The sequence below is a fragment of the Chaetodon auriga genome, chromosome 10 (genome assembly GCF_051107435.1).
Source record: "Chaetodon auriga isolate fChaAug3 chromosome 10, fChaAug3.hap1, whole genome shotgun sequence".
Taxonomy (NCBI): Eukaryota; Metazoa; Chordata; class Actinopteri; order Chaetodontiformes; family Chaetodontidae; genus Chaetodon; species Chaetodon auriga.
Window position 1 is genome coordinate 26,959,089 of NC_135083.1, and position 26,777 is coordinate 26,985,865.

Here is a 26,777-nt window from a genome sequence, read left to right on the forward strand (position 1 = left end):
GATTACTCAGGTGTACAAATTCACGGACAGACTTTGAACAGTGGAAAGTGAATCTTGGTTCAGGAATTTGCTCTTGCACTTCCATGAAGGAAGGAGATCTGGATTGCCTCAGACTGTGGTGGAGCTCAACAGGCGAGGACTGAGGACGCCGACAGGAGAGTCTGTGGGATCAGGACAGGAATATGCTGAGATGACCACATGAAGATTTGTTGATAATGCTGGAGAGTCTGGCGTGGAGCACTAACAATCTGGGACTGAGCTGAGGGAAGGCTGCTCCTTAAGTACCCCGGCTGATGATAACCAGGTGTACAGGTGAACAGGTGAGCAGGGTGTGGCTATGGAGACTCCAGTGGCAGGTAAGAGCAGAGATGGATTGTGATAGGCCTCCACAGATGATGAGCAAGTACACATAGAGGTGCTTATCTGTTGCGTTACCTTCCTTAACACCAAGGGTCATACAAATGTTTACAAAGATTTGCAGTCATCATTTTTTAGCTCCACAATCTGAACAACCTCCAACAATGAAGTTTTAAGCTGATTTAAAATATTTTATATTTTGACTTTTCAAGCAGGATTTAGCTGCTTTCCATTCAAAATACTTGACAACACTAGATATTTTCTAGGTCATGCAATGATTCTGTTTCAGACCTTCTAGAACTTATGCTTTGGCCGCCAGCTGTGGACATTTTCCCTGGTATTGAAGTCTTCTATCGCAGCCATATCATTAACCTTGATCAGGTACTTCAGTGAATCTTGGCTGACTAAGTAAGGCAAGGCAAGGCAAGGCAAATTTATTTGTATAGCACAATTCATACACCAGGCAATTCAAAGTGCTTTACAGAAGCATAAAAGTACATTAAAATCATACATTTCAAAGAAAGAAAGAAAGAGATTAGAAGAGAATAAAAAATAAAAATAAAATACAGTTAAAAGAAGATTAAAAACAGAAGCCAGTAAAAGACAATAATTTAGCATTAAGAATGATTAAAGTCATTGAGCAAATATATTTACTTTAAGTAAAGCTGTAGCAAATAATAATGTTTTCAACCCTGATTTAAATGAGCTGACAGTTGGTGCAGACCTCAGGTGTGCTAGGAGAGTGTTCCACAGGTGAGGAGCATAATAACTGAGAGCTGCTTTACTTAGACCTGTCCCTGATGACCTGAGAGGTCTGGATACTTCATATGGAGTTAATAAATCTAAAATATATTTTGGTCCTAGACCATTTAATGCTTTGTAGACCAACAGTAAGATTTTGAAGTCTATTCTTTGACTCACAGGAAACCAATGTAGTGATCTGAGGACTGGTGTGATATGGTCCATTTTTCTGGTGTTTGTAAGGACTCGTGCAGCAGCATTCTGAATCAGCTGTAGTTGCCTAATTGATTTTTTGTTTAGGCCAGTAAAGACTCCATTGCAATAGTCCAACCTACTGACAATAAATGCGTGAACCAGTTTGTCTTCTTTGGACAGACATTGGTTATATTTTTCAGGTGGTATTAGGCTGATTTGGTAATGAGCTTTAATGGTTGTTAAAATTCAGGTCAGAATCAATAATTACACCAAGATTTCTGGCTTTATCTGTTGTTGTCAGTGACATGGAATTAAGGTGAGCACTGATCTTTGACCTTTCATTTTTGGGGCCAAATACAATCACTTCTGTCTTATCTGCGTTAAGCTGAAGAAAATTCTGGCACATCCACTCATTGATTTGATGAATACACTCACTCAGTGAAAGTAAGGGACTGTAGTCATGTGATGACACAGAAATATAAAGTTGTGTATCATCTGCGTAAGTATGATAAGAAATATTATGATGCTCCATAATCTGAGCTAGGGGCAACATGTAGATATTGAAAAGAAGTGGTCCGAGAATGGACCCTTGTGGCACCCCACACATCATCTTTTTTCGTTCAGACACATGCTCACCAATTGACACAAAGTAGTCTCTATCTTGTAAATAAGATTTGAACCAGTGTAGTACAGTGCCAGTAAGTCCCACCCACTTTTCCAGTCTGGCAAGAAATATGTCATGATCAACTGTATCAAAGGCAGCACTGAGATCTAATAATACTAAGACTGAGGTTTTGGAAGCATCATTATTCAGGTGTATGTCATTTAAAACTTTACAGTACAGTACAGTCTCAGTGCTGTGGTGTGGATGAAATCCAGACTGAAATGCATTAAAAAGATTGTTCTACATCATGAAAGCATGCATTTGTTGAAAAACAACCCTTTCAATAATTTTTCCTATCCAGATTAGTCTTTTTTAGGAGAGGTTTTATTACTGCAGTTTTCAAGGCCTGGGGAAAGTGACCAGACTGAAGAGAATTATTTATTATCTGCAACACATCTGGAGCTATGCAATTAAAGACATTTTTAAAAAAAGTTTGTTGGCAGAGTATCAAGGCAGCATGTTGTGGATTTTAACTGTGATACTGTTTCTGTCAGCCTTGTATGATCTAGAAGGTTAAAATGTGCAAGATTAACTGGAGAACAAGAAGGCCCAGATGGACTTATCATGTTGCCTGAGCTGGAGCTGCACACTGTTTGTCTTATCCTTGAAATTTTATCCGTAAAAAAGGCTGCAAATTCATTGTATGACTGTGCGGGCATTATTACAGTTTCTGTTGATAATCTCTGAGAAGAATGCTTGTGTTGCCCTCTTTAGTTCATGATTATAGGTGTGGAGACTGTTTTTGTAAATCTCATAATGAACCTGGAGTTTGGTTTTTTGCCACCTGCACTCTGCCTGTCTGCAGACTCTTTTCTCTTTTCAAGGTGTCTTTTTCCTTCCTGATAAAACTTTTGTCTTAACTGGGGCGATGGAGTCAATAATAGTCATAACTTTGGAACTGAAACTATTTACAAGGTCATCAGTTGAAGCTGAGGGCAGTGTTGGTGATGGTGTAAAAGACTGAGTGAAGACTGCACAGGTGTTATCATTAATATAATGCTTTTTGATTACCTCTGTTCCACTTTTGTTAAGAATAGCAGGTGTGGCCATTTTAAATGACACAGAGTAATGATCAGAAAGAGAAACATCCGTCACCACAACGTCAGAGATATTAAGCCCTTTGGAAATAACCAAATCTAATATATGCCCTTTGTTATGTGTTGAATGTGTTACGTGCTGAGATAGGCCAAAATGATCCAGGATGTTTAAAAGTTCTTTAGCACATCCATCTTTGAGATTATCAACATGAATGTTGAAGTCACCCACTAACACAACACAGTCAAAATCAATACAAACAACAGACAGTAGATTGGCAAACTCATCGGAAAACTTTGCATTGTATTTTGGAGGCTTGTAGATGGTTATGAAGACTGATCGACAGGGAGACTTACATTGAATGGCAACATATTCAAAAGATTCAAAGTGACCATAAGAGATTCTACTGAATTGAATGCTATCATTAAACAAAATGTGCTTGATGATAAAGTCATTGATTAAGAATGATTTGCCTGCCAAAGACCTAACATTTAAAAGAGCTAACTTAAATGTGCTAAAAAGTCCAACATCCCCATGTTTTCGAACATACTGTGGCTGACGTGGAATACATGTTAAATTCGATGATGTGATGTTTCCGGAGAGATGGGCCGATCTTCTCCTCCTACCTATTGAGACATGAATCAATGAAGCTTCCGGCACAATGGGCCCTGGCTTTTCCTTGGAAAAGTCAGGCATAACATTTGCCTTAAAAGCTGGACCCGGAACACATCAGTTACCAACACAAATAGGTGGCTGTGCTGGGCTCTTACTAGGGGATTGGAGTAGGTTCAGATCAAGCCGTGGAGGGGGTGGAGGTGGTGCCCGTCGGCGCTGTGGTGGTGGAGGGGGACAGGGTGGTTATAGGGGGCGGGGTGGAATTTGGGGGGACAGGATCCCAGATGGGCGAGGAGTAAGTCTGATACCAGCGCTGACAAGTTTGGTCAGTAAACTCCAGCAGGGGGGAGGAGGGTGATGGGATACCCAGTGAAGATGATGAGCTAGATGGAGTTTGGGCAGTTGGAGATGGTGACCTAGGTGGAGTCTTAGTGGTTGGAGTCAGTGAATCCTCACGAGCAGTGGCCCCTGGTGTAGGACATGAGGCATCCCCTTTTTTGCTCTGGCATCCTTCATGGTTAGAGCACACAGGCGGCGGGAGAGTTGGTTCTCCTTCATGTTTTGGTTTTCGCTGCTTTTGTTTGGATTCCTCTTGTCTCTTGTCCTTGGGAGTGGGAACAGTGTTACGCAGGAAGAAAGATCGGTTGGAGGCAAAAAGTTTTACTCCTGACTTGTTTAGGGAAAGTCTGTCTCCTTTGAAAAAATGTCTGCGTTCCCAGAAAAAGTTGAAATTGTCAATAAAATGCACTGAGTGGACATCACATGCAGTTGAAAGCCATCTGTTTACTGCCAATAATCTACTGAATCTCTCTCCTCCTCCTCTGACTGGTGGTAAAGGTCCACTGAAGAAGACCTCAGCATTCAGAGAGCTCACTGCATTTAGCAGTTTATCTAAATCTCGTTTGAGTACTTCAGATTGTCGTTTTGCAATATCATTTGCCCCTGTGTGCAGTACAAGGTATTTCAAGGTTGGAATTTCTGCAACAATACTGAGGATTCTGTCGGTCATGTTGGAGACCGTATCATCAGGAAAGCACAATACTTTCGTGTTTCTGCTGTACATGCTTCCCACATCTTTATTAGCAGAATCACCAACAACCAGAGTCTCAGGACCAGTCAGTAGCTTTCCTTGTAGCTTTCTAGCTTCTGACTTCCTGTCAGGCCTTACCCTTCTCTGTGAGTCCGAGGAGTTATCCAGGTTTTCAGTTGGAGATCCAGGGTCCTGCAGTAGTGGAGCAAACCGATTTTGTAACGGCACACTTGCTGGTTTGGGAGCTACGTTGCTCATCTTCCCTTTAGCTTTTATCCACAGCTGTGTCTGCACAGGTGTTGAGGAGGATGATAACGCAGGCCAGCCTGTCGCATCACAGATCTCTGGGCGCTGGGTTCTACCTGTTGGACGTCTCCCCATATCAGCTGATTTACTCTTGGGCTTTGCCCCGAGAGCATTCCAGGGAGGACTGATACTGGCAGATTTATTATCCGGTACACAGCCCTTCAGTTTCGTGGGAGCTGTATCAGAGCTAATTAGCTGGATGTTAGCATTCTCCAGTCCGCTGTTTTGAGTCAGTGGCAAAGTGCTGTCATTTCCACAAGGTCTGTTCAGTTCTGCGTTTATTTCCAGACGCTGAACTTTAGTTTCCAACACTGCAACCTGCTGCAGAAGTTTGTAGAGGTCATCTGTGGAGAAAGGAGGCATCTTGGTGCTAGTTAGTTAGCTTTAGCTGCCAGCAGGCTTTTTCTGTTGGTAAGCCGTAGCAAGCTTTTTCTGTCAGTAGGCCAGAGCAGAGTGTATCCGTGAAATATCAGAGGTCGCAAGGGTCATCCACAACTTTTAAAAATTTGTCCATAAAATATGTCTTTAGATGTCCAATTCAGCCAAAAATTAAAACTTTCATTTTTAAGGAAAATTAAAATAAATACAGAAAACAAGATGGGAAATCACGAGCCCAGACAGAAACCAGCTACCAGAGGAGGAGGAGGAGGAGTTTTTTCACACTATACACACACTATAGAGGATAGTAGACTAGATAGTCTTCAGATGATGGTCAAAGAATTTTCTAAATAAACACCCTCAAACCTCAAGGGCTAGATTATTCCTGCATTGCTTTGTGGGATTTAGGCTTGCAGCTGGGTCAGATGTGTCCAATGACACCTGGTACAGGATGTGATCCTCAGTATTAGAGCCATCTTTTTCAGAAGTGTGTTTGTAGACTTGGTGTGACACTGAATATGACAATGTTTGCCTGGTCACTTTTTCAACTGCACCCTCTACTATTGTGTTAGCATCATGTCAAATGTAGACTTCATCTGTGAAATTTTAGTTGAATTGAATTCTTAGTTTTAGTTGTAGTTTAGTCATTGACGTATACAATGTATACAGCTACCATGGTTGCAGGTGTTGTTCTTATCAATCACAAAGGTAGTGGAAAAGTTACTGTATCCACTTTTTACTAGACTAGGTGTTCAAGGGCTGTAGACTGAATCCTGATCAGATCAGATAATGTAGCCTTGTGTTTAGCCTGGGTATTAATAAATACTCCAAATGATATTTCTTTTCTTTAGTTCTGAAGCATAAAAATAAGAAAGGGATAGTGAAAACTGGTAAATTCTCCATCCTTTTCTCATTTTTGTCTACTACTTGGGTTTAGACTACAGACAGGAAGTTTGGAAAATGAAGCAGTATATGTGTCAACCTGTAATTAGTGCGTATTGATGTCAAGCCCAAATAATAAAATTGTAATGTAGCTATACTGAAGTCTTTTCAGCAGATACTCATCTGAACACCCCCTGCACTGTCACAGCACAGAAAGTGTTTCATTCTGTCAGCGCCTTATTGTTTTAGAGGTATGCTCGATGGTGACAGTCGTCAAAGGATCCCCCAATTACATCAGTAACTTCATGACCAACAGGTGTCTTCCTGTTTGTTTTGCATGCGTTACAAATAGTTTCACTGGTGGCTGTTGCAGAAGGGCAAAAAGATTAAAGGAATAATTCAACATTTTGGAAAGTAAATCTCTGATTAACTGCACACAAAGAGAAATGTAAACAACAGCTAGCTGCAGTGAATGTGTGCATCTTCCAGAAGTTTTGTAATCACAGTGAGGTTGTCAGGTTTTGTAACTGGCTGAGGGTTGGGTGAGGGTTAGTTAGTTGTAGTTAGTTAGTTGGGTGCACACAGGTGTACACAGGCCGGTGTTATATGTGTTATGGACCATCCAGGAGAAATCAACAGTATTGTAGCTATTATCGTGTGTGTGTGTGTGTGTGTGTCCATGTATTACTCAGGTTGTGGGGACATAAATTGTCAGCTAACATCAGCTTTGTAGATTTCAGTACTGAAATAAGAACTAGTCCTGATGCTACCACCAAGCTAGCAACCACAGTGGGGACAAGTATAGCCACTACCGTGCCATCTCTCCCCACATCTCCTCTTCGCTCTCCTCCACCACTACCTGGGTCGCTATTTTCACCACTGTCACTGACCTCAGAACTGGATGGCAGTTGTGCAGGGTAAATTCAAATGATCATGAGGTGGATAAATGCAAACACGTACTCTTGGATATTTTTCCAGTTCACCTCTTCTCAGGGAAGAAATGCATAATTGCCAGTCCATGGTACCAAAACAGACCCTGGCTTGAGTACTCTGAAATACTATATATGATTTCCCTTGTAGCCAGTTTAGAGCTTATGCATCACGGGCTTTTAACATATACAGTAAAACGGTGTGAAAACTGTTTTTCCACTTTGAATCATTTTCCAACGTCATTTTATGAGGCCCAGTCTGGGTCACCCAAGTGTAGGCAACAGCCATATCTATCATTTTTGCATAAGTTGTTTTCCTGAATTGTCTTCCAGTTTTTAGGTGATTCAAAATATTGGGTCTTTTTCATTGTATGTTTGCCAATATCAAGTAACAGATATTTAAGCGAGTAGACTGAAATGTCCCCTGAACTGCACGCTATTGTAGTCTTGCTTATTTGATCCATCTATGGTGCTGATGCAACTGTTACGACGTTGCTGTTTTTTGTGACTTTGCACTCATAACTGATTTAGGACTGGGACTGTTTCTTTATGAATTGTAAGGTTTAACAGTGAGCTTAGATGGTAAGGTAAATGGCGTACACGACTTAAGCATACTTTGCCATTCTTATACATAATCAACTGCAACACGTCAGAATTAATTCCTACTGACTGAACCAAATTTTAAGTGTCATTATTAAAAAATACAGTAAATAAGCATATAATTTTATTGGTAGTCTTTAGTATATAAATCTGCTTAATATTGACCTATTCAACATAAATCCATTGACTATGACTGTCAGAGCCTGCCCATAAAGAACAAATGCCTGGTCAGTTACTGTCTTCCAGCGCTGGGAACAGAGACCACCATGTCTGGGACCAAAACCAAAAAACTTGGATACACTGTTATTCTCTAAAGAAACAGTTTGCGGTTAGCGGTTTCTTTTGTTTACCATCTTTATACTAAATTAAGATAAGCTTACCACATCCTAACTCCAACTGACATCAGATTGGTATCCATCATTTCCTCTCATTTTTAGAAAATAGTGAGAATGCATATTTCCCAAAATTTTTAACTATTCCCTAAAACTTGTGCAGTTTTATTCAATGATGATGAGTGACTTAACCCCTGACTTACTGTCCCACCTCACTGATACTTTTATATCAGTATACACACAGTTTTTCCTTTCTTGTCTCCTGAACAGTCTCCTCTGCTCCACACATACCCTGTGGACAGCAGAACTGACAGCCTCTGAAGGAATTCCCAGTACATGTCACTTCCATGACATGCAGACATCTGTTCTATCATGACTAAACATATGCTTGGTGGGGAAAATATGAGATGAAGAAGCTCTGCCATAGAATTATGACTAGTGCTAATATTGATGGGTCCGATATTGATACAATCAATAGCCAATGACAAAAAGTTGGCACTGTGAATTGATTTCTCTTGTACGGTGTAGCATGTATTTTGCTCTTACATTTACTGTTCTCATTTCTTCTTTTACTTTTAACTCTTTGCGTACCCTGTACCTCCTTGACTGTTGTACAGCTTGTGTATCAGGATTCTTCAAGGATGCACAGGGAGACAACAAATGTCTGCAGTGTCCCATGAACAGCAGAACCACCAGCGAGGGAGCAACCAACTGTGTTTGTCGCAATGGTTACTACCGCACTGACTCCGACCCTCCACAGATGCCCTGTACAAGTATGTGTGCATGAACAGTCATGAAAGCACATTTGTGAATATCAGTGTACCTACTGCAAACAGTGGTTCAAATAATTCGCCTATCCATCTCTGAAATGCACAAACATTACATAAACATAAGGCAGTTTAAAGGGGCACAGAAATTAAACTGTATGCTGAAGTTCTACACATGATATCATGTAGACTAATAATACATTTATTTACCTGTCTAGACTATCTGTAAGACATGCAATAAGCAACAGGGCCTAGTTGTCAAATGAGTTATTTGTTATTTATATTGTAGTAAAAAATTAGGTTGCAGTTGAGGCAGTTAAGGTGAGAAAACAATTCTGAATTCTGTAATGTAGTCCAGCATGCGGATGTGAGGGGAAGGGCATTCCAAAGTTTGGGTGCAGCAGAAGAGAAGGCCTTAATGCCCATTGCGTTGAGGCTGGTGTGCGCACAGAACTGCAGATGCAGACCACAGGGGGCTAGATGGAGTGTAAGTCTGAAGGAGGTCTGTGAGATGAACAGGGGGTGGATTATGAGAGCTTTAAGTGTTAATAACAAGATTTTAAAGTTAATCTGCTTTGATACATGCAGCCAGTGTAGTTGAATCAGGAGGGTGTCATGGTCTTGGGTATTAGTTTTGTTAATTCTTTTTTATGTTGTGTTGTAAAGAGTTTTCCTGTGTGTGTGTGTATGTGTCATTTTTTACTTACTGTGCTTTCCTTTTTCCCTTGTTGATTTGTTTCACCTGTCCCTCATTAATCTTCTCTCCATAGTCTATGTAACTCTGTGTGTACCGGGGAGGAGATTGGTGGCACAATCATACAGGCAGTGGGGAAGTAGAGAGACAGCTAATTGTTTACTGAAGACCTTGCCCGGGTCATGGTATTCAGGGGATACAGTGGAAAGATCTGGCACAGCCTGCCTCTGCCCAATCTAAAACTGCCCCCCATGATAGTCCAAAGATAGAGTGAATCTTAGATATCTCAGAGGGAAACGTTACTGTTTTCTGACTGAAAATCGTTTTACACTGGAGGAGAAAAACGAAAAAAGAAACATTTACCAAACTCCCCTGAGATTGGCTCCTGGTCCTTAAGAGTGGGAATCCCTGACTGCAAGAGGAGTAGGAGCAGTAGCCGAGGGAGTGGAGGGTGGCATGGGTGGCTGTGGTGAGGCTGGAGCTGAGGAGAACAGATTGAAAATAAAGTCAATTGGAAAAAGGGCCTAAGCTGGCTAGGTCCATAACCGTCAAATCGTGCGGTTAAGTTTACCTGAATACAGAATCCAAATGCCACATTTAAAGCAGAGAGGGCAGAGACCGGGAAAGGTTCAATGTCTTTTAATCTTCCTTACTGTCAAAAACAGACTAAGGCAGTCAAGAGATTTCAAGCAAGGTAGGAGGCAAACCACTGCCACACAGTGACCCCAACAGTGAGATAATTTATGTTATCCTCTCTGGTCTGCTGTACTGAACAGACAAATATTGTACGAGCACCAGCTGCAGAAATTTCATCAGAAGAAAGGAAACAGAAAGGAAACTGAGGGAATGCAGTATTGGTTTCACTGTTTCCTTGACATGGGAGCTCTGGTCTAAAACATCACAGCAATAAGATGCTGGAGTGCCTTCTATTGTCTTTTATTTGTGCATGTATTGTTCCATATTTGGGAGATTAGTTAAAAGACACAGGTTGAAAATAAACCCAGAGGGAACAGGTAGCTGTAGTAACAGAAAGTAGAGGCAAATGAAGAATAATGAATAATTGCTGCAAGCCTATCCTACAATTACAAAAGTAGTTTTTGAAGTATAGTACTGGTGTAATTGTCTTCTCTCCAGCTGTTCCATCTGCTCCACAAAACGTCATCTCCATTGTGAATGAGACCTCTCTGAGGTTGGAGTGGAGCCCACCACAGGAGGGCGGTGGCCGAGAAGATGTTGTCTATAACATCATATGTAAGAGCTGTGGCAGTGGGCGGGGTGGATGCACGCGCTGTGGAGACAACGTGCAGTTTGTCCCACGTCAGCTGGGACTGACTGACAACCACGTCCACATCAGTGACCTCCTGGCTCACACCCAGTACACCTTTGAAATACAAGCTGTCAACGGAGTGTCTGACCAGAATCCTTATTCGCCACAATATGCATCTGTCAACATCACCACCAACCAGGCTGGTGAGGCTAATTATACATCACATAAGTTTACTTTAATGACTGCTCAATGATTTAATAAGGGATCATTGGTAGGTCTAATAGTTTCAGTTATAATTTCAGTCAGAGTGGCCTGTCTGTCAGTATTTTCTACAGCCTACAACCTTGCTTCCTCTTGTTTTGTTCTCAGCACCATCAGCAGTGTCCATCATCCACCAGGTCAGCAGAACCCCTGACAGCATCACTCTGTCTTGGTCCCAGCCTGATCAACCCAATGGAGTTATCCTTGACTATGAACTGCAGTTCTATGAGAAGGTACATCAGTGCTGTTGGTGAAGTCAGTCACTAATTACTGAACAAGTCTTTCCCACATTGGCTAATGCCTTGATTAGACTACGCATATCTGACCCAATTTTGAGACGGCATGGCCAATCATGAACGGGCATCTATATCCATGTAGTGTGACATGCTAAACAACCTTTTTTGTCTTGACACACCTAGTATGGCATTTCCCACAACATCTTCCTGAGCTTTAACCTATCAGGTGCTCTTCCAGATAGCAGTCAGGTAACCATGGCGAGGAGGAGGAAGAGGGATGCTGAGGTTGCTGCTGTCAGACATAGCAGAAGCATTTCATCAGCCAGCGAGTAACTAGCTATGCTGTCATAATATTATTCCCTGGCCTAAGAGTGGGAATACGCTTATCATTACTCATTTCAGATCTAACGTTAAAGTATCCTGTTTGATTTGACCAACACAGCCAAGTCTGCTCCCTAGGTATTGTATGTGAAACTCATTGTACCTGTCCTAATTGTTATCCAGATGCTACCCAGTAGATATATACATAATGTCTGAATGGGCCAAAGTTTACAATGCCCTTGCATTTGCTTTTAATGTTAGAGCGCATCCACAGCAGTTTTTTCCTTTCTTTTCTTTCTTTTTGGTACACAAGCCCGCCAGCATCACACACACAATACTTCTGTCCATTTGATTGACAGTTGCTTCACTCACCTCCACGATGACATCTGACCTCATGCATGATCGTGAAATAAGACGTGCTGTGATTAGTCGGGGTCATACGTGTAGTCTTGCCAGTCACCTGACCAAGACACGGCAAGAGTTTATGGCACTGTGATAGTTAGATCTGCGCAGTGACCATCACCAAAGACAAAGAAATTGTGTGGCCTGATCCCAGCATAATATAGACATCATGATTCCTGATTGGACAATGACAATATTACTGTTCTTGTGACTTATTTACACTTATATTTCTAAATGCTCTCAGGAGTCACCAGAAATCACCCCAGACGACATTGGTCTGATTAGTTTTGTGATTATTATTTATGATTTCTGATGCACGTGTTTCAGAACCAGGCAGAATGGAACTGCTCTCTAACAAGGAGTCAGACCAACACTGCAGTCATACGAGGCTTGAGACCTGGAACTATCTACGTCTTTCAAGTTCGGGCTCGGACTGTCGCTGGATTTGGACGCTTTAGTGGCAAAATGTACTTCCAAACCATGACTGACGGTAGGAATGACAATCAGATTTACTGAGTGACAAAATGTGTGCACGTGTTCTCCTCAGGGGCTTCCTAAAAGTCAATCGGGCCATGGATCAAGTCCTTCTTTGAAAATTAATCATATTTTTTGGTTTTCTGTCTTTTGACCTGTAGAGGAATATAACACCAGTATCCAGGAGAAGCTTCCTCTCATCATTGGTTCAGCTGCTGCAGGGGTAGTCTCCATCATTGCCATCACTGTCTTCATAATTGTCTGCCGCAGGTGAGCCAGTAATGTCACGGGCCAAGAAATTATTTAATAATGTGTGTTAGGGGAATACCGCTTGATGATATCTTATTTTCATTACTAGCTGCTATATCAAAAAACTAAACCACACACTAATTTTGCCATGAAAACCAAAACAGTGAGCTGAAAGAAAGCTAAAAGAACAAGCATTTAAGAGCTGTGGAAACACTTACAGATCTATTGGTTCATCATTGTAAGCAACCACTTTTGCATATATTCAGTAAGTCACTGATGATTTAGAATTACTGATGTATAGAGGGCTGAATGAGTCACCGGGGGCAGATAATGTTGAAGTACTCTATCTTCGAACATGAAAAAACAGCTGGCAATACATTTAACATGTGTTGTTTTGGTCTTAAGAAAATCCATTACTGAACATTGTAGGTTTTCGGAACTTATTACTTTCACTGATGTTTCTTGTGGGTCATCATCCAGGCCAAATAAGACACATAGAGCATGCACTGTAGCCACACCTTGAAAAGGAGCTGGGAATGATCCAGATCCTCGCCACATTAGGATCTGTTCTTGTGCACATCTCTTACATAACAATGGAAATAGCATGGGATACTCTGTAGCACAAATCACATGATGAATTGGATTATAACTGTGCTGTTTTGGTAACCAATACTACTAACCCACTTACTAACACACTCCTACTGCATATGTCCTTTCATTTATTAAGTCAAAATCACATAAGTGTTCAACCACAACACCAAACATGGCAAGGACAAAAAACTGCATCAGACACAAATTCTGTACCTCACTGTACACTGTCATAAAAAATTAGTCCCAAAACAGCCTCAACCCAAGGTCTGCTTTCTAGCTCTTTCCAAAGCTTCATCAGTGGATGGAGATTAACATGTTGACATGCAAGCCTCTCTGTGTTTGTCCCAAGCAGGAGCAGTTCAGACAGACCAGAATCAGAGTATACAGACAAACTCCACCATTACACCAGTGGTCACAGTAAGTAACACTTTTCTGCACTCAGCTATTAACAGTGATGTTTCATTTAGCTTAATTTGGTTTGATTGAGTATGTGAACAATGTGGGATCTATTTGCTCTGTTTTTTATGTTGTTGCTTTTTTAATTGTGTGTGTATAGCTGTTGCTGTTTCTGTTATCTCTTTGTTGAAGTGTCACCAGGAATGAAGATCTACATTGACCCCTTCACATATGAAGACCCTAATGAAGCAGTCAGAGAGTTTGCCAAGGAGATTGACATTTCTTGTGTCAAGATTGAACAAGTTATTGGTGCAGGTAAAGGACAACATTGCATGAAAAAGGAAATTATGTCAGGTATCAGAGAAAGACAGTGACAATTTCACAAATGGGCCCATGACTAGAAATATTGGATCATTTCATAAGAGCTCTGAGAACATTCAATGCTTAGTATAACCCCTTTTCCAAAAAAGTTGTGACATGGTGTAAAATAGAAATAGACACAGAATGTGGTGATTGATGATGTGATGAAAATACCACAAAGACAACATATCAAATGTTGAACCTGAGAAGTTTCATTGTTTTTGAAAATTGTATCATTTACAATTTGATGCCAGCAATACATTTCAAAGAAGATGGGACAGGGAGCAGAGTGGTAAATAGGACCCTATCCCAATTTTTTTTAAACATGTTGCTTGCATCAAATTCTAAATGAGGATATAATTTTCAGAGTCAGTGAAATTTCTGTTTCAACATTTGACATTTTGTCATGTTGCTATTTTCAATCAAACATGGGTTTTCAGTGTTTTGCAAACCATTACATTCTGTTCCTATTTACAATTTACACAGTGTCACAACTTTTTCGCAACAGGGTTATACATTAGGCCATGCCATGTCTAAAGCCCAGTTTATGTATAAATCCTGTCAAGATAATGTCATTGAAATGGTGGTAGTACAGTCACTTTGAATTTCCTTTTTAGCTTTTAAAGAGCAAAGCATTGACTAGGGGGAAGTGCAATAGTAAGAAACAGAAGTAAACAATATTGTTAGGCAGAACACCTGAATGATTATTTAGGACCCAAACATGTAGACCAGAGAGGGAATTAGTAAAACAAAACTACTTTATTATCAACAAGAAATGTGCAACAGAAAACACACTTGTAAGGAGTGAACAAGACTCAAAAGGAGTTGAAAAGAAAAGGGAGCGGAAAAAAAAGGGAGCAAAGGGAGCTCTGTCGAATCGGGTTTCTGAGGCAAGGCACACACTGACGAGGCAGGCAAACTAACTGAAACACAAAGCACACTATGAGTGGCAGTCCAACAAAGCTAAACATTAGCACAACTCACAAAGAGAGAAGATAGCAAAGGCAGTACTCACACTGAAATGAACAAAGACAACGCCAGGGATTCAGAACAATCCAGCAACAGGTAGGAGAGCTCTCTCCCCTTTCATCCTGCGCCTAATCATGGTCATGCACACCAGATCTGAGGAGGCGGAGTTGGCCAGGTGTAGAGACACATCCAGGTAGACAGACAGGGGAAAACAGACAGACAACACATAACACTGGGAAAAAGGAAAAAGGAAACACTAGGGACAGACAGCTCTGCAGGATCGTAACAAATATAGGTTTAAAAAAAGAACAATGGTTGAGCTAGGTTAGGTTAAGACATTTTTTTTATTTACCTTCCACTGACCTGTCTTGTCTCTCTACCAGGAGAGTTTGGAGAGGTGTGTAGTGGAAACCTTCGGCAGCCCGGGAAGAGAGAGACCCTGGTGGCTATTAAGACGCTGAAGGTAGGCTACACTGAACGCCAGAGACGAGACTTCTTGAGCGAAGCATCCATCATGGGCCAGTTTGACCACCCCAACATCATCCATCTGGAGGGGGTGGTGACCAAAAGCAGCCCTGTGATGATCATCACAGAGTTCATGGAGAACGGATCCCTCGACTCTTTCCTCAGGGTAAAGGACACACAGTGATTAATGACATAGTTGCCTCCCAGCCACTGATCATGATCTACTCATGCACTGCACTGCACCTTTTGTAAAGAACAGACTAGAAAGTGAGTTTTGAATATCAGCGTAGCCCTGCTAATGGGCCTTTTGGCCTATATTACACCAGGGGCAGTTCAACTTGCCTCCTTTTGCAGACAATCCCTTGGTGTATCTGTTATCCCCCAGCCCATCTCTCCAGTAGATTCTCACTTCACCAGTACAACTTCAGTAATCAATGGCAAAAACTTCCAGGCCACTCAACATCTGCGAACCACCTCTGTGAGCCATGGGTAACCATCAGGGAGGGATCTGCTACCATTCAGTTCCAATCTCATCCACTCAAAGAGCTCCCACATTAACAGGGAATCAAATACACATACTTCCTCCTGAATTTTCATTTGCTCATTGACATTATATGCCGCATTCAGCACAATTGTCCCTGCACTGGTTAGGTATCAAATTCATCATGCAGTCTGCAATACTTTCTTCCAAGAGAACTTCACCATAAATTCTCTTGTAAGCCTTGAGATTCTCCCTCTACACAACAGACTCTTGTAAATACTACCAACAGCAGGTTTGCACGTTTGCACCATCCCTCATTCATCCCAACAATCCTATCTCTAGTAAGCATAGCATAGCATCCATCTATCAATTTCATTGAAGATATTTTCACCTCACTGCAGTGACTTCCACCCATTACTGGCACTGTTTGCATCAGAGACACCGGGTTTCCAGTTGCACTTCTCATTCCAGCAACCTCGACCTGTTTTCATCATTGGCACCGGATTGCCCGTCACTCATTCAAATATTCTGGCTTGTCTTCAGTAATTTTTGCCATCTTCATTCAGTTGGCAGTTACTCATTTTATTATTCTAGCCTCTCTTCAGTAACTTCATGCTGTTGCCGTCAAGCATCACCACAATGCCAGTTACTACTTACCAATCTTAACATTATTACATACAATCTCACCTCACTTCAGTTGCTTCCTTATGTTTTCATTAGTGACACTAACTTACTCATTCAGTTATTATACCCTGATTCAGTAACCGCAGTCAGTTTCTGTTACTGGCATTGGTGTCATCTTTTCACGCAATGTCTGCGCAATCACTGCCTGTACAGTCTTGCATGACACCATGCCAATTATTACATATATTCCTGGTCATCATAACATAATTAACAAAATACTCACTCCCTTTTTTGTTTCACTAACTAGCTCCTTTTCTGCTGCATTAACAGACAAAATTCAGCACAACTTTATCTTGCTTTTTTTTTTTTTTTTTTTTTTTTTTTTTTGCTAAAATAAGCAAGTCAACCAGTTTGGAAATGTCAGCGTTCAGTTTTTGGTTCTAATTGAATTTGTGCCTTCAGCATGTCACTTACACATTGCCAAATAGCCTCTCCTCACCCTGGTTTCAGAGGAATTATCCATTACAGACTGTCAAATCCTGAAATCCTGTCAAATGAATTGCAGTAATGAGCAATGATGCAGACCACAGTTTAGACAGGAGAATAACCTTTGAGGAGATCTGTGGATCATTTGTAGTGGATTTGTAGCATTTTTTTTATCAATAATTTTTATAATTTTTATCATTATCAATCATTTATCATTCATCATTCATATCATAAAAAGCAAACACTAATTTCCTGGGGGGGGGGGGGGGGGGGGGTGTCTTAAAGCAAAATGATGGGCAGTTCACAGTGATCCAGCTGGTGGGAATGCTGCGTGGCATAGCAGCAGGAATGAAGTACCTGTGTGACATGAGCTACGTCCATCGAGACTTGGCAGCTAGGAACATCCTGGTCAATAGCAACCTGGTGTGCAAAGTGTCTGACTTCGGCCTGTCACGCTTCCTCGAGGACGACACTTCAGACCCCACCTATACCAGCACTCTGGTGAGTCTTCATCATAGACTACAGGGGCCGTATTCACAAAGTCTCTTATTTTAGCATGAAAGGTTCTTCTGAAAGGCACCAAAATTTTCTGATGTAGAATTTCCTCTTAAGGTTTTCATAAAGCTGCTGAGGGCAGAGGCAGATCTAGAGAAATATATAGGGTGGCAAGAGGGTGGCATGGAAACTTTAAGGGGTGGCATATATGGTCGTGTGTGTGTGTGTGTGTGTGTGTGTGTGTGTGTGTGTGTATATATATATATATATATACAATCTCACCTACTAAACCCAACACAATTTCAAAACTTACGTAATGTGATAAAGGAATTGGTTAGAGAAAGGAATTGGTAGCAATACCAGGGGAGCCAAGCACCAGCTACAGATCAATAGAACAGTCACCCAAGCCTGGGTCACCCAAAATTGCAAGACCAGACAAACCAGACTACCAAACGTAGTTTAATTACTAGATTCAGGAACAAGACCACACCTCAAACACACCCTAATCACGCACCAGGTTATTTAAGTGCTCCCAACGCATCCATCGCCCCTTTGACTCGTTCTGCATGTCTCATATGACACGCACGAAAAAAAAAATGGAACCAAAAACAAATTCTTACCTCAACCCATGAACCAGGAACTCTTCCATAACCCCTCAGACAGCGACCTGTTCAACGAGGAATCAACTCCCGAAGTCCCCAAATCACCTCCATCTCCGCAAATCCAACACCGCCAGCAAACCAGGATGCGCTCAGAAGTCCACTTCCCCCGACGATCGTAGCCCTCAACATCCAACAATTCCCATGTAGTCAGCCCGTCGCCCGCCACCATTTCCAGGGGAAGATATCATCTCCGCCATCCAAAAAACACCGTCCCCGACAGACGCCTCTCTCCTACCCGCCAGAGGTCCAGGCACTCGAGTGACAGACAAAGTCTCCGCCATACACACGCACCACAGCATCCAATTGCTTCTCAGTGTTTAAGAATGGACAGTAGCCCGCATGAAACACCCTCTTAAGCAGCGAAACATCTGCTTCAACACCTCTGACAGGAAAAGAAATCTTCTCAAATTGCTCAATGATTATTTGGAAACAACATCTCCTACTTCCCAAGCGTCCCAAGCACTTCCGGGTTCTCAGCGCTTATGATGTCACGACACATCACCCGCACGACGAAGCAACTCACCAGTCTTCATCAGCCCTGATTCAGGGTCAGGTCTTACCAAACAACACTAATGCTCACCTCGCTTCTGAGCCCTCTGATTCTCTCCTTCTTCCCCCCCAAACTTCACAATCAACCCGAACACATGCATCCCTCCATCCCTGCATCCTTTTTTCTTCCCTCGCTTCAATCTTCCTACTTCACCCGCATCAGCCATAACCGCTGCTCACACAGCATTACCCGCCAGCTCTGTCGCTCCATCCACCCTCACAGCAGCGACTAACAATGCAGTTGACCAAAACCTCTCATTTCCTCCTGTCTCTCCTCTTCCCCCTCCCTTGCTCCACACCTACTCCTTCTGCGGCAGAGCCCATTCCAGACCCACCTGTCCACACAACCCAACCACGCTTACCCTGTGTAAGCACCTCAAAACTCCCATTAACATTCCCACTTTAGCCGCCGCCCTAAAGAACCACCCTGACCGCCAGTTCGTCAACTATCTAATGCAAGGATTGACCTACAGGTTCCACCTGGGTTTGCAGGCCATCCCAGATTCTTCATACATATGCAACAACTTGCAGTCAGCCAGATCAGAGCCAGACATAGTAGACAAACTCCTCGCCTCAGAAGTGAAAGAAGCCTTCATGATAGGCCTTTTTTCTAGTCCACCCTTCCCCACATTCACAATCAGTCCGATCGGCATAGCCACCAGGAAGTATTCAGGAAAAAAGAGACTCATTATTGACCTATCATCCCCCCACGGCTCATCCGTCCGAAGTATCAACAGCCTAATCCCTAGTCCAGACATCTCCATGCAATATTCCACAATCGACCATGCCATCTCCCTCATCTGTCTGGCAGGCCAAGGAGCCTGGTTGTCCAAAGCAGACATCACCAGTGCCTTCAAAGTCCTCCCTATCCACCCCAACTTCTGGTACCTTTTCGGTTTTCACTGGAAGGGCACATACTATTTCGAAGTGAGCCTCACCTTCGGATGCAAAAGCAGCCCAAAAATATTTGATTCCCTTGCAGAATCACTCTGCTGGATCCTTACAAACAACCCTAAAGTCCCGTAGATCATCCACCTCTTAGATGACTCACCACCATCTTCGCCCCCAGCTAAGGCTCTCGCCGCCACAACCGCTTCCCGGCAGGGCATTCCCAATCACATCATTAAAATTCTCGGCCACTGGTCTTCACCTATATACCTCACTTATATCCACAACAACCTGAGACACATCAGAAATGCCCAAGCGCAGCTGTCTTCTGGAAGTTCTTTTGGAGCTCAGTCGGCGTAACCCGAGAATATCCGAAGAGACAGCTGCCCCACCCTGAGTCTCTTTATTCACTAGTCTCCTCTCGTTGCAGAACCTCCAGCCATGCCGATCAGCCATTCCAATCTACCCACCGAAGAATCTACTATCTGTTCTTCCGCTCTTCCCCTTTAACCTCACCCCTCCTCTCCCTATCCCTCGACCCTCATCCCTCACCCCCAATCCTCACCCCTTCATCCCTCGACCTCATCCCTTCATCCCTCAACCCTCATCCCCCCTTTTCATCATCCCTGCTCTCCTCCATCCCAAGACTGATTGATTGTGAACTTGCATCTCTGCAGCGTGGTCTTTGTTAGTGAACCTGTGCACTGCCTGGATTGACTACGAGAAAGCCTATGACTCAATGCCACACATATGGATCCTGGAATGCTTGGAATTGTACAGCATAAACAGGACAATAAGAGCCTTCATAAAGACCTCAGTGGGGCTGCGAATAACGACTCTGGAAGCCAACTTAAAACCAATTGCACAACTCGCCATCAGAGGGACAGAGACAGAAACGCAATCACAGTAACACTGACAGTTCTAATAATAGACTCTTAACTATATGCAGTATATATAGCATAGTATATATGTATATGATATATTTATGTGTGTGATATACACTGAACAAAAATATAAATGCAACACTTTTGTTTTTGCTCCCATTTTTCATGAGCTGAACTCAAAGATCTAAAACATTTTCTATATACACAAAAAAAAACATTTCTCTCAAATATTGTTCACAAATCTGTCTAAATCTGTGTTAGTGAGCACTTCTCCTTTGCCGAGATAATCCATCCCACCTCATAGGTGTGGCATATCAAGATGCTGATTAGACAGCATGAATATTGCACAGGTGTGCATTAGGCTGGCCGCAATAAAAGGCCACTCTGAAATGTGCAGTTTTGCTTTATTGGGGGGGTCTGGGGGGCTCAGAAAACCAGTCAGTATCTGGTTTGACCACCATTTGCCTCACGCAGTGCAACACATGTCCTTCACATAGAGTAAATCAGGTTGTTGATTGTGGCCTGTGGAATGTTGGTCCCCTCCTCTTCACTGGCTGTACAAAGTTGCTGGATATTGGCAGGAACTGGAACACGCTGTGGTATACACCGATCCAGAGCATCCCAGACATACTGAATGAGTGACATGTCCGGTGAATATGCTGCCATGCAAGAACTGGGATGTTTTCAGCTCCCAGGAATTGTGTACAGATCCTTGCAATATTGGGCCGTGCATTATCATGTTGAAACATGATGATGGTCGTGGATGGATGGCACAATGGGCCTCAGGATCTTGTCACGGTATCTCTGTGCATTCAAAATGCCATCAATAAAATGAACCTGTGTTCGTTGTCCATAACATACGCCTGCCCATACCATAACCCCACAGCCACCATGGGCCACTTTATCCACAACGTTAACATCAGCAAACCACTCACCCACACAACCCCACACGTGCTGTCTGCCATCTGCCCTGAACAGTGAAAACCGGGATTCATCCATGAAGAGAGCACCTCTCCAACGTGCCAGACACCATCAAATGTGAGCATTTGCCCTCTCAAGTTGGTTACGACAACGAACTGCAGTCAGGTCTAGACCCTGATGAGGACAACGAGCATGCAGATTAGTTTCCCTGAGATGGTTTCTGACAGTTTGTGCAGAAATTCTTTGGTTATGCAAACCAATTGTTGCAGCAGCTGTCCGGGTGGCTGGTCTCAGACGATGGATGTGGAGGTCCTGGGCTGGTGTTGGCGGTTGTGAGGCCAGTTGAATGTACTGCCAAATTGTCTGAAATGCCTTTGGAGACGGCTTATGGTAGAGAAATGAACATTTAATTCACGGGCAACAGCTCTGGTGGGCATTCCTGCAGTCAGCATGCCAATTGCATGCTGCCTCAAAACTTGCGACATCTGTGGCATTGCGCTGTGTGATAAAACTGAACTTTTTAGAGTGGCCTTTTATTGTGGCCAGCCTAAGGCACACCTGTGTAATAATCACGCTGTCTAATCAGCATCTTGATATGTGACACCTGTGAGGTGGGATGGATTATCTCGGCAAAGGAGAAGTGCTAATTAACACAGATTCAGACAGATTTGTGAACAATATTTGAGAGAAATGTTTTTTTTTTGTATATATAGAAAATGTTTTAGATCTTTGAGTTCAGCTCATGAAAAATGGGAGCAAAAACAAAAGTGTTGCGTTTATATTTTTGTTCAGTGTATGTACGTGTTCGTAACAAATACTATATGTACGTAATACAGCACTATGGATGGAATAATAATGGAAGTATGACTAATAGTAGTAGCAGTTGCAGGGGATGTCATGCAGGGCCATGGCAGGAGAAATAGCTATAATTCTCAATCCAGGTTCAACAACTGTTGACAGGAACCTGCGAAACAGCAAATCAAGAAAGACTATGGGGAAGAAGCTAAGTTAGTAGCATGCCTTGGTCAGACATGAACGTGTGCAGGTGGAAAGGGAGAGAAGAACAGAGGAGCTCTGTGTCATCATTGGCAGTCCCCTGACAGACTAATCCTATAGCAGCCTAACTAAAGGCTGGTCCAAGGCAAGCCTGAGCCAGCCCTAACTATAAGCTTTAGACTTAGACTGAACTTTATTGATCCCAATTTGGGGAATTCTTTTGTTGCAACAGCAGGTTAATCTGCATAGCAATGAAAAATGTGAGTGTCTCTTGGCAATGCTCCCTAAAGGATGCATGTATTGGGTGAATAGAAATGATTTAAGCACATGACCCTGCAGAACTCCGTAGCTGGCTTTAGTGTGCACAAAGGAGTCATCATTAACATGTACAAACTGAGATTGATCTGAAAAGAAGGAGTTCTCTTAATGCCAATGAAGTGTTTCAGTCTCTGCAATATGGTCAATGGTGTGGAATGCAGCACTAAGATCTAATAAAACTAGTACAGAGACAAGTCCTTTGTCTGATGCAATTAGAAGGTCATTTGTAACTTGAACCAGTGATGTCTCTGTGCTATGATGCACTCTAAATTCTGACTAGAAATCTGCAAATAATTTTTGTGTAGAAAGCCACACAGCTTATTAGCAACTGCTTTCTCAAGAATATTTGAGAGAAAGGTCTATAGTTGGCTAAAACCCCTTGATCAAGAGTTGGCTTTTTGAGAAGATGTTTTATTATAGCTGTGGTACGTAGCCTGTTGATAAAGACAGATTGGTCATATCAAATAAAGAAAAGCCAATGAAGGGTAAAACATCTTTAAGCAGCTTAGTTGGGATGGGGTCTGAAATGGAGGTCGACAATTTTGATGATGAAATTATTGAAATTAATTAGTGAAGGTCAACAGGAGGAAAACAGTCTAAAAGTACGGCATGTTTAATAACTATTTCTATGGTTTTCTGTGTTTGAAAACAAATCAGTACCTATTTAGGGCAGAAGGTGATGAATTCTGTCTCTAATAGCTCATGAAGTCATTACTACTGAGGGCTAAAGTAATGCATAGTTCAGTAGAATGGTTCTCTGTCAGCCTGGCTACAGTGCTTCAGGGAAACCTGGGATTGTTCTTCCTAGTACAGTAAAAGGCTGCTCTGGCACTACGGAGGGTTTTGCTGTATGTTTTAAGACTGGCCAGGCGAAATTCTTCCAAATTGGTAGAATGCCATTTCTTTTCTACTTAAGTGATGTTTGCTTTAATTTGCAGGTTTGGCGGGTATACCATGGAGCTAACCTCCTCTGTGTTTTAAGTTTTCTTTTTTAGAGGGGCAACAGAGTCAAGTGTCATATGCAATGAACCTGTAGAACTATCAACCAGGTAGTCAGTTTGGGAGGGACTAAAGTTAGCATAGGTGTCTTCTGTTGTAATGAGACATGCCATTGAATGAAATGTTGACAGGATGAAATATATATAATAAATCTAATATGGTGTAGGAATTTCTGCCTAATGGCGGGTAGTCTGGTAATAGGAATTCAAAATTATTAAATGGCAGTCTAATAAAAGAGGATTCTGTAAGGAGACCATTTAGAGTTCAATTTCAATGGCATATGTCAGAATGAGGTCAAGAGTGTGGTTAAAACAGTGAGTAGGTCTATGTATAGTACCAGTCAAAAGTTTTGACACACCTTCTTATTCAATGTTTTTTCTTTATTTTTTATTTTCTAAATTGTAGGTTAATACTAAAGACATCCAAACTATGAACGAACAAATATGGAATTATGTAGTAAACAAAGATGTGTTAAACAAACCAGAATATGTTTTATATTTTTGATCTTTCAAAGTAGCCACCATTTGCTATGATGAGAGCTTTGCACACACTTGGCATTCTCTCAATCAGCTTCATGAGAAGAATAGAATGGTTTTCCAACAGTCTTGAAGGAGTTCCCAGAGGTGCTAAGCATTTGTTGGCTGCTATGCCTTCATTCTGCAGTCCAAGTCATCCCAAACCATCTCATTTGGGTTTAAGCCATGTGATTTTGGAGGCCAGGTCATCTGACGCAGCACTCCATCGCTCTCTTTCTTGGTCAAATATCCCTTGCATAGCCTGGAGGTGTGTTAGGGATCATTGTCCTGTTGAAAAACAAATGATGGTCAAACGAAGCACAAACCAGATGGGATGGCATATCGCTGCAGAATGTTGTCCCACAACATTCTGACGGAAGCCAACACAGTGTAATAATGAGACGTCAAGCTACACTATATTGCCAAAAGTATCAGCTCACCTGCTTTGACTCGCATATGAACTTAAGTGACATCCCATTCTTAATCCATAGGGTTTAAAATGATGTCGGTCCACAGTTTGCAACTATAACAGCTTCAACTCTTCTGGGAAGGCTTTACAGAAGGTTAAGGAGTGTGTTTATGGGAATTTTTGACCATTCTTCCAGATGCGCATTTGTGAAGTCACACAATGATGTTGGACGAGAAGGCCTGGCTCTCAGTCTCTGCTCAAATTCATCCCAAAGATGTTCAGGTTCAGGTCAGGACTCTGTGCAGGCCAATCAAGTTCATTCACACCAAGCTCTCTCATCCATGTCTTTTTGGACCTTGCTTTGTGCACTGGTGAACAGTCATGGGAAGGAGCCATCCTCAAACTGTTCCCACAAAGTTGGGAGCGAGGAATTGTCCAAAATCTCTTGGTATCCTGAAGCATTCAGAGTTCCTTTCACTGGAACTAAGGGGCCAAACCCAGCTTCTGAAAAACCACCCCACGCCATTATCCCCCCTCCACCAAACTTTACACTTGGCAGGGTAGTCAAACAAGTACCGTAAGTACTATTGGCAACAGCCAAACCCAGACTCATTCATTAGATATCCAGATGGTGAAGCATGATTTGTCACTCAAGAGAACGCGTCTCCACTGCTCTAGAGTCCAGTGGTGCCGTGCTTTACACCACTGTATCCAAGGCTTTGCATTGCACTTGGTGATGTACGGCTTGGATGCAGCTGCTCGGCCATGGAAACCCATTCCATGAAGCTCTCCATGCACTGTTCTTGAGCTAATCTGAAGGCCACATGAAGTTTGGAGGTCTGTAGAGATTGACTCTGCAGAAAGTTGGCGACCTCTGCGCACTATGCGCCTCAGCATCTGCTGACCCCACTCTGTCATTTTACATGGCCTACCACTCCCTGGCTGAGTTGCTGATGCTCCCAATGGCTTCCACTTTGTTATGATGCCACTGACAGTTGACTGTGGAATATTTAAAAGTGAGGAAATTTCATGACTGGACTTGTTGCACAGGTGGCATCCTATCACAGTACCACGCTGGAATTCACTGAGCTCCTGAAAGCGACCCATTCTTTCACAAATATTTGTAGAAACAGTCTGCATGTGTTGGTGCTTGATTTTATACACCTGTGGCCACAGAAGTGATTGGAACACCTGATTTCAATTATTTGGATGGGTGAGTGAATGCTTTTGGCAATATAGTGTATATGCCAGGAATGAGCGAGACTGTAGCTGTGTCCCAATTCAGGGGCTGCATCCTTCGGAGGATGGATTTGAAGGCCGCTTACGTCATAACGTTGCGCGAAGGCTGTCCCAATTCGTCCAAATTCGAAGGATCCTCCAAATGCAGCCGACAAATGCGTCCTCCTTTTCCCTGTATTTGGAGGATGCGTCGCTACTATCCTTCACGGCCTCCCATATCCCAAGAGGCTTTGCGCACCGATTGTTTTTTTTTTTAATAATGGCGACCTGTTGATATGAGGAGCTCAGTTAACAGTTAGCCTTATTAAAACTCTTCACTTACAAATGTTACAAGCTCGCATGTCAACTAATATCTTATTTTGGGTGAATACTCGATTGTGATTGGCTGCAGGGTCTCCGTTAAAAAGAGTTGTAGGACAACTATAAAAACGTTCCGGTCAAATAGCCTGATTGTTCTAAATTATTGCGCTGGCTCAAACGCTGGTTGGTAACCGTGGCAACAGAAACTCAGAACATACGTTATTTCACAGTTTATTTATCACAACGGCAAGACAGTAGACAACATGAGTGATTTTATAGTTTCCTTTAACCACATTTAATGATCAGAGTGAATGGTGGATAATATTTCTTGCAATAAAAATGATTTAGGAAACTATCTGTGGACTTTGAGTCTTTGAAACAAAATTTGGCATCATCCTCTGGACACACACAAGCGGTAAGAGGTGCACTTGCCCTCTGAAACGATACTTTGTATCACGTAACATAACGTTAAGCAATCATGTCACTTCCCTCCAC

At 42.3% G+C, this 26,777-nt stretch overlaps 1 protein-coding gene across 3 annotated transcripts in view; it reads left to right on the top strand.

Annotated features, from left to right (window-relative positions):
- The window catches only part of LOC143326744 (ephrin type-B receptor 2-like), a 162,158-nt gene that overhangs the window by 115,648 nt on the left and 19,733 nt on the right, over nt 1-26,777 (top strand). Inside the window, exons 4-12 of one of the 3 annotated variants that reach the window (XM_076740590.1) lie at nt 8,682-8,837; nt 10,660-10,995; nt 11,162-11,286; nt 12,340-12,502; nt 12,648-12,756; nt 13,679-13,743; nt 13,915-14,037; nt 15,435-15,682; nt 17,393-17,608. In XM_076740590.1, coding sequence (XP_076596705.1) covers nt 8,682-8,837; nt 10,660-10,995; nt 11,162-11,286; nt 12,340-12,502; nt 12,648-12,756; nt 13,679-13,743; nt 13,915-14,037; nt 15,435-15,682; nt 17,393-17,608 — 1,541 coding nt within the window. The other 2 variants (XM_076740589.1, XM_076740591.1) reach the window with 2 other exon arrangements.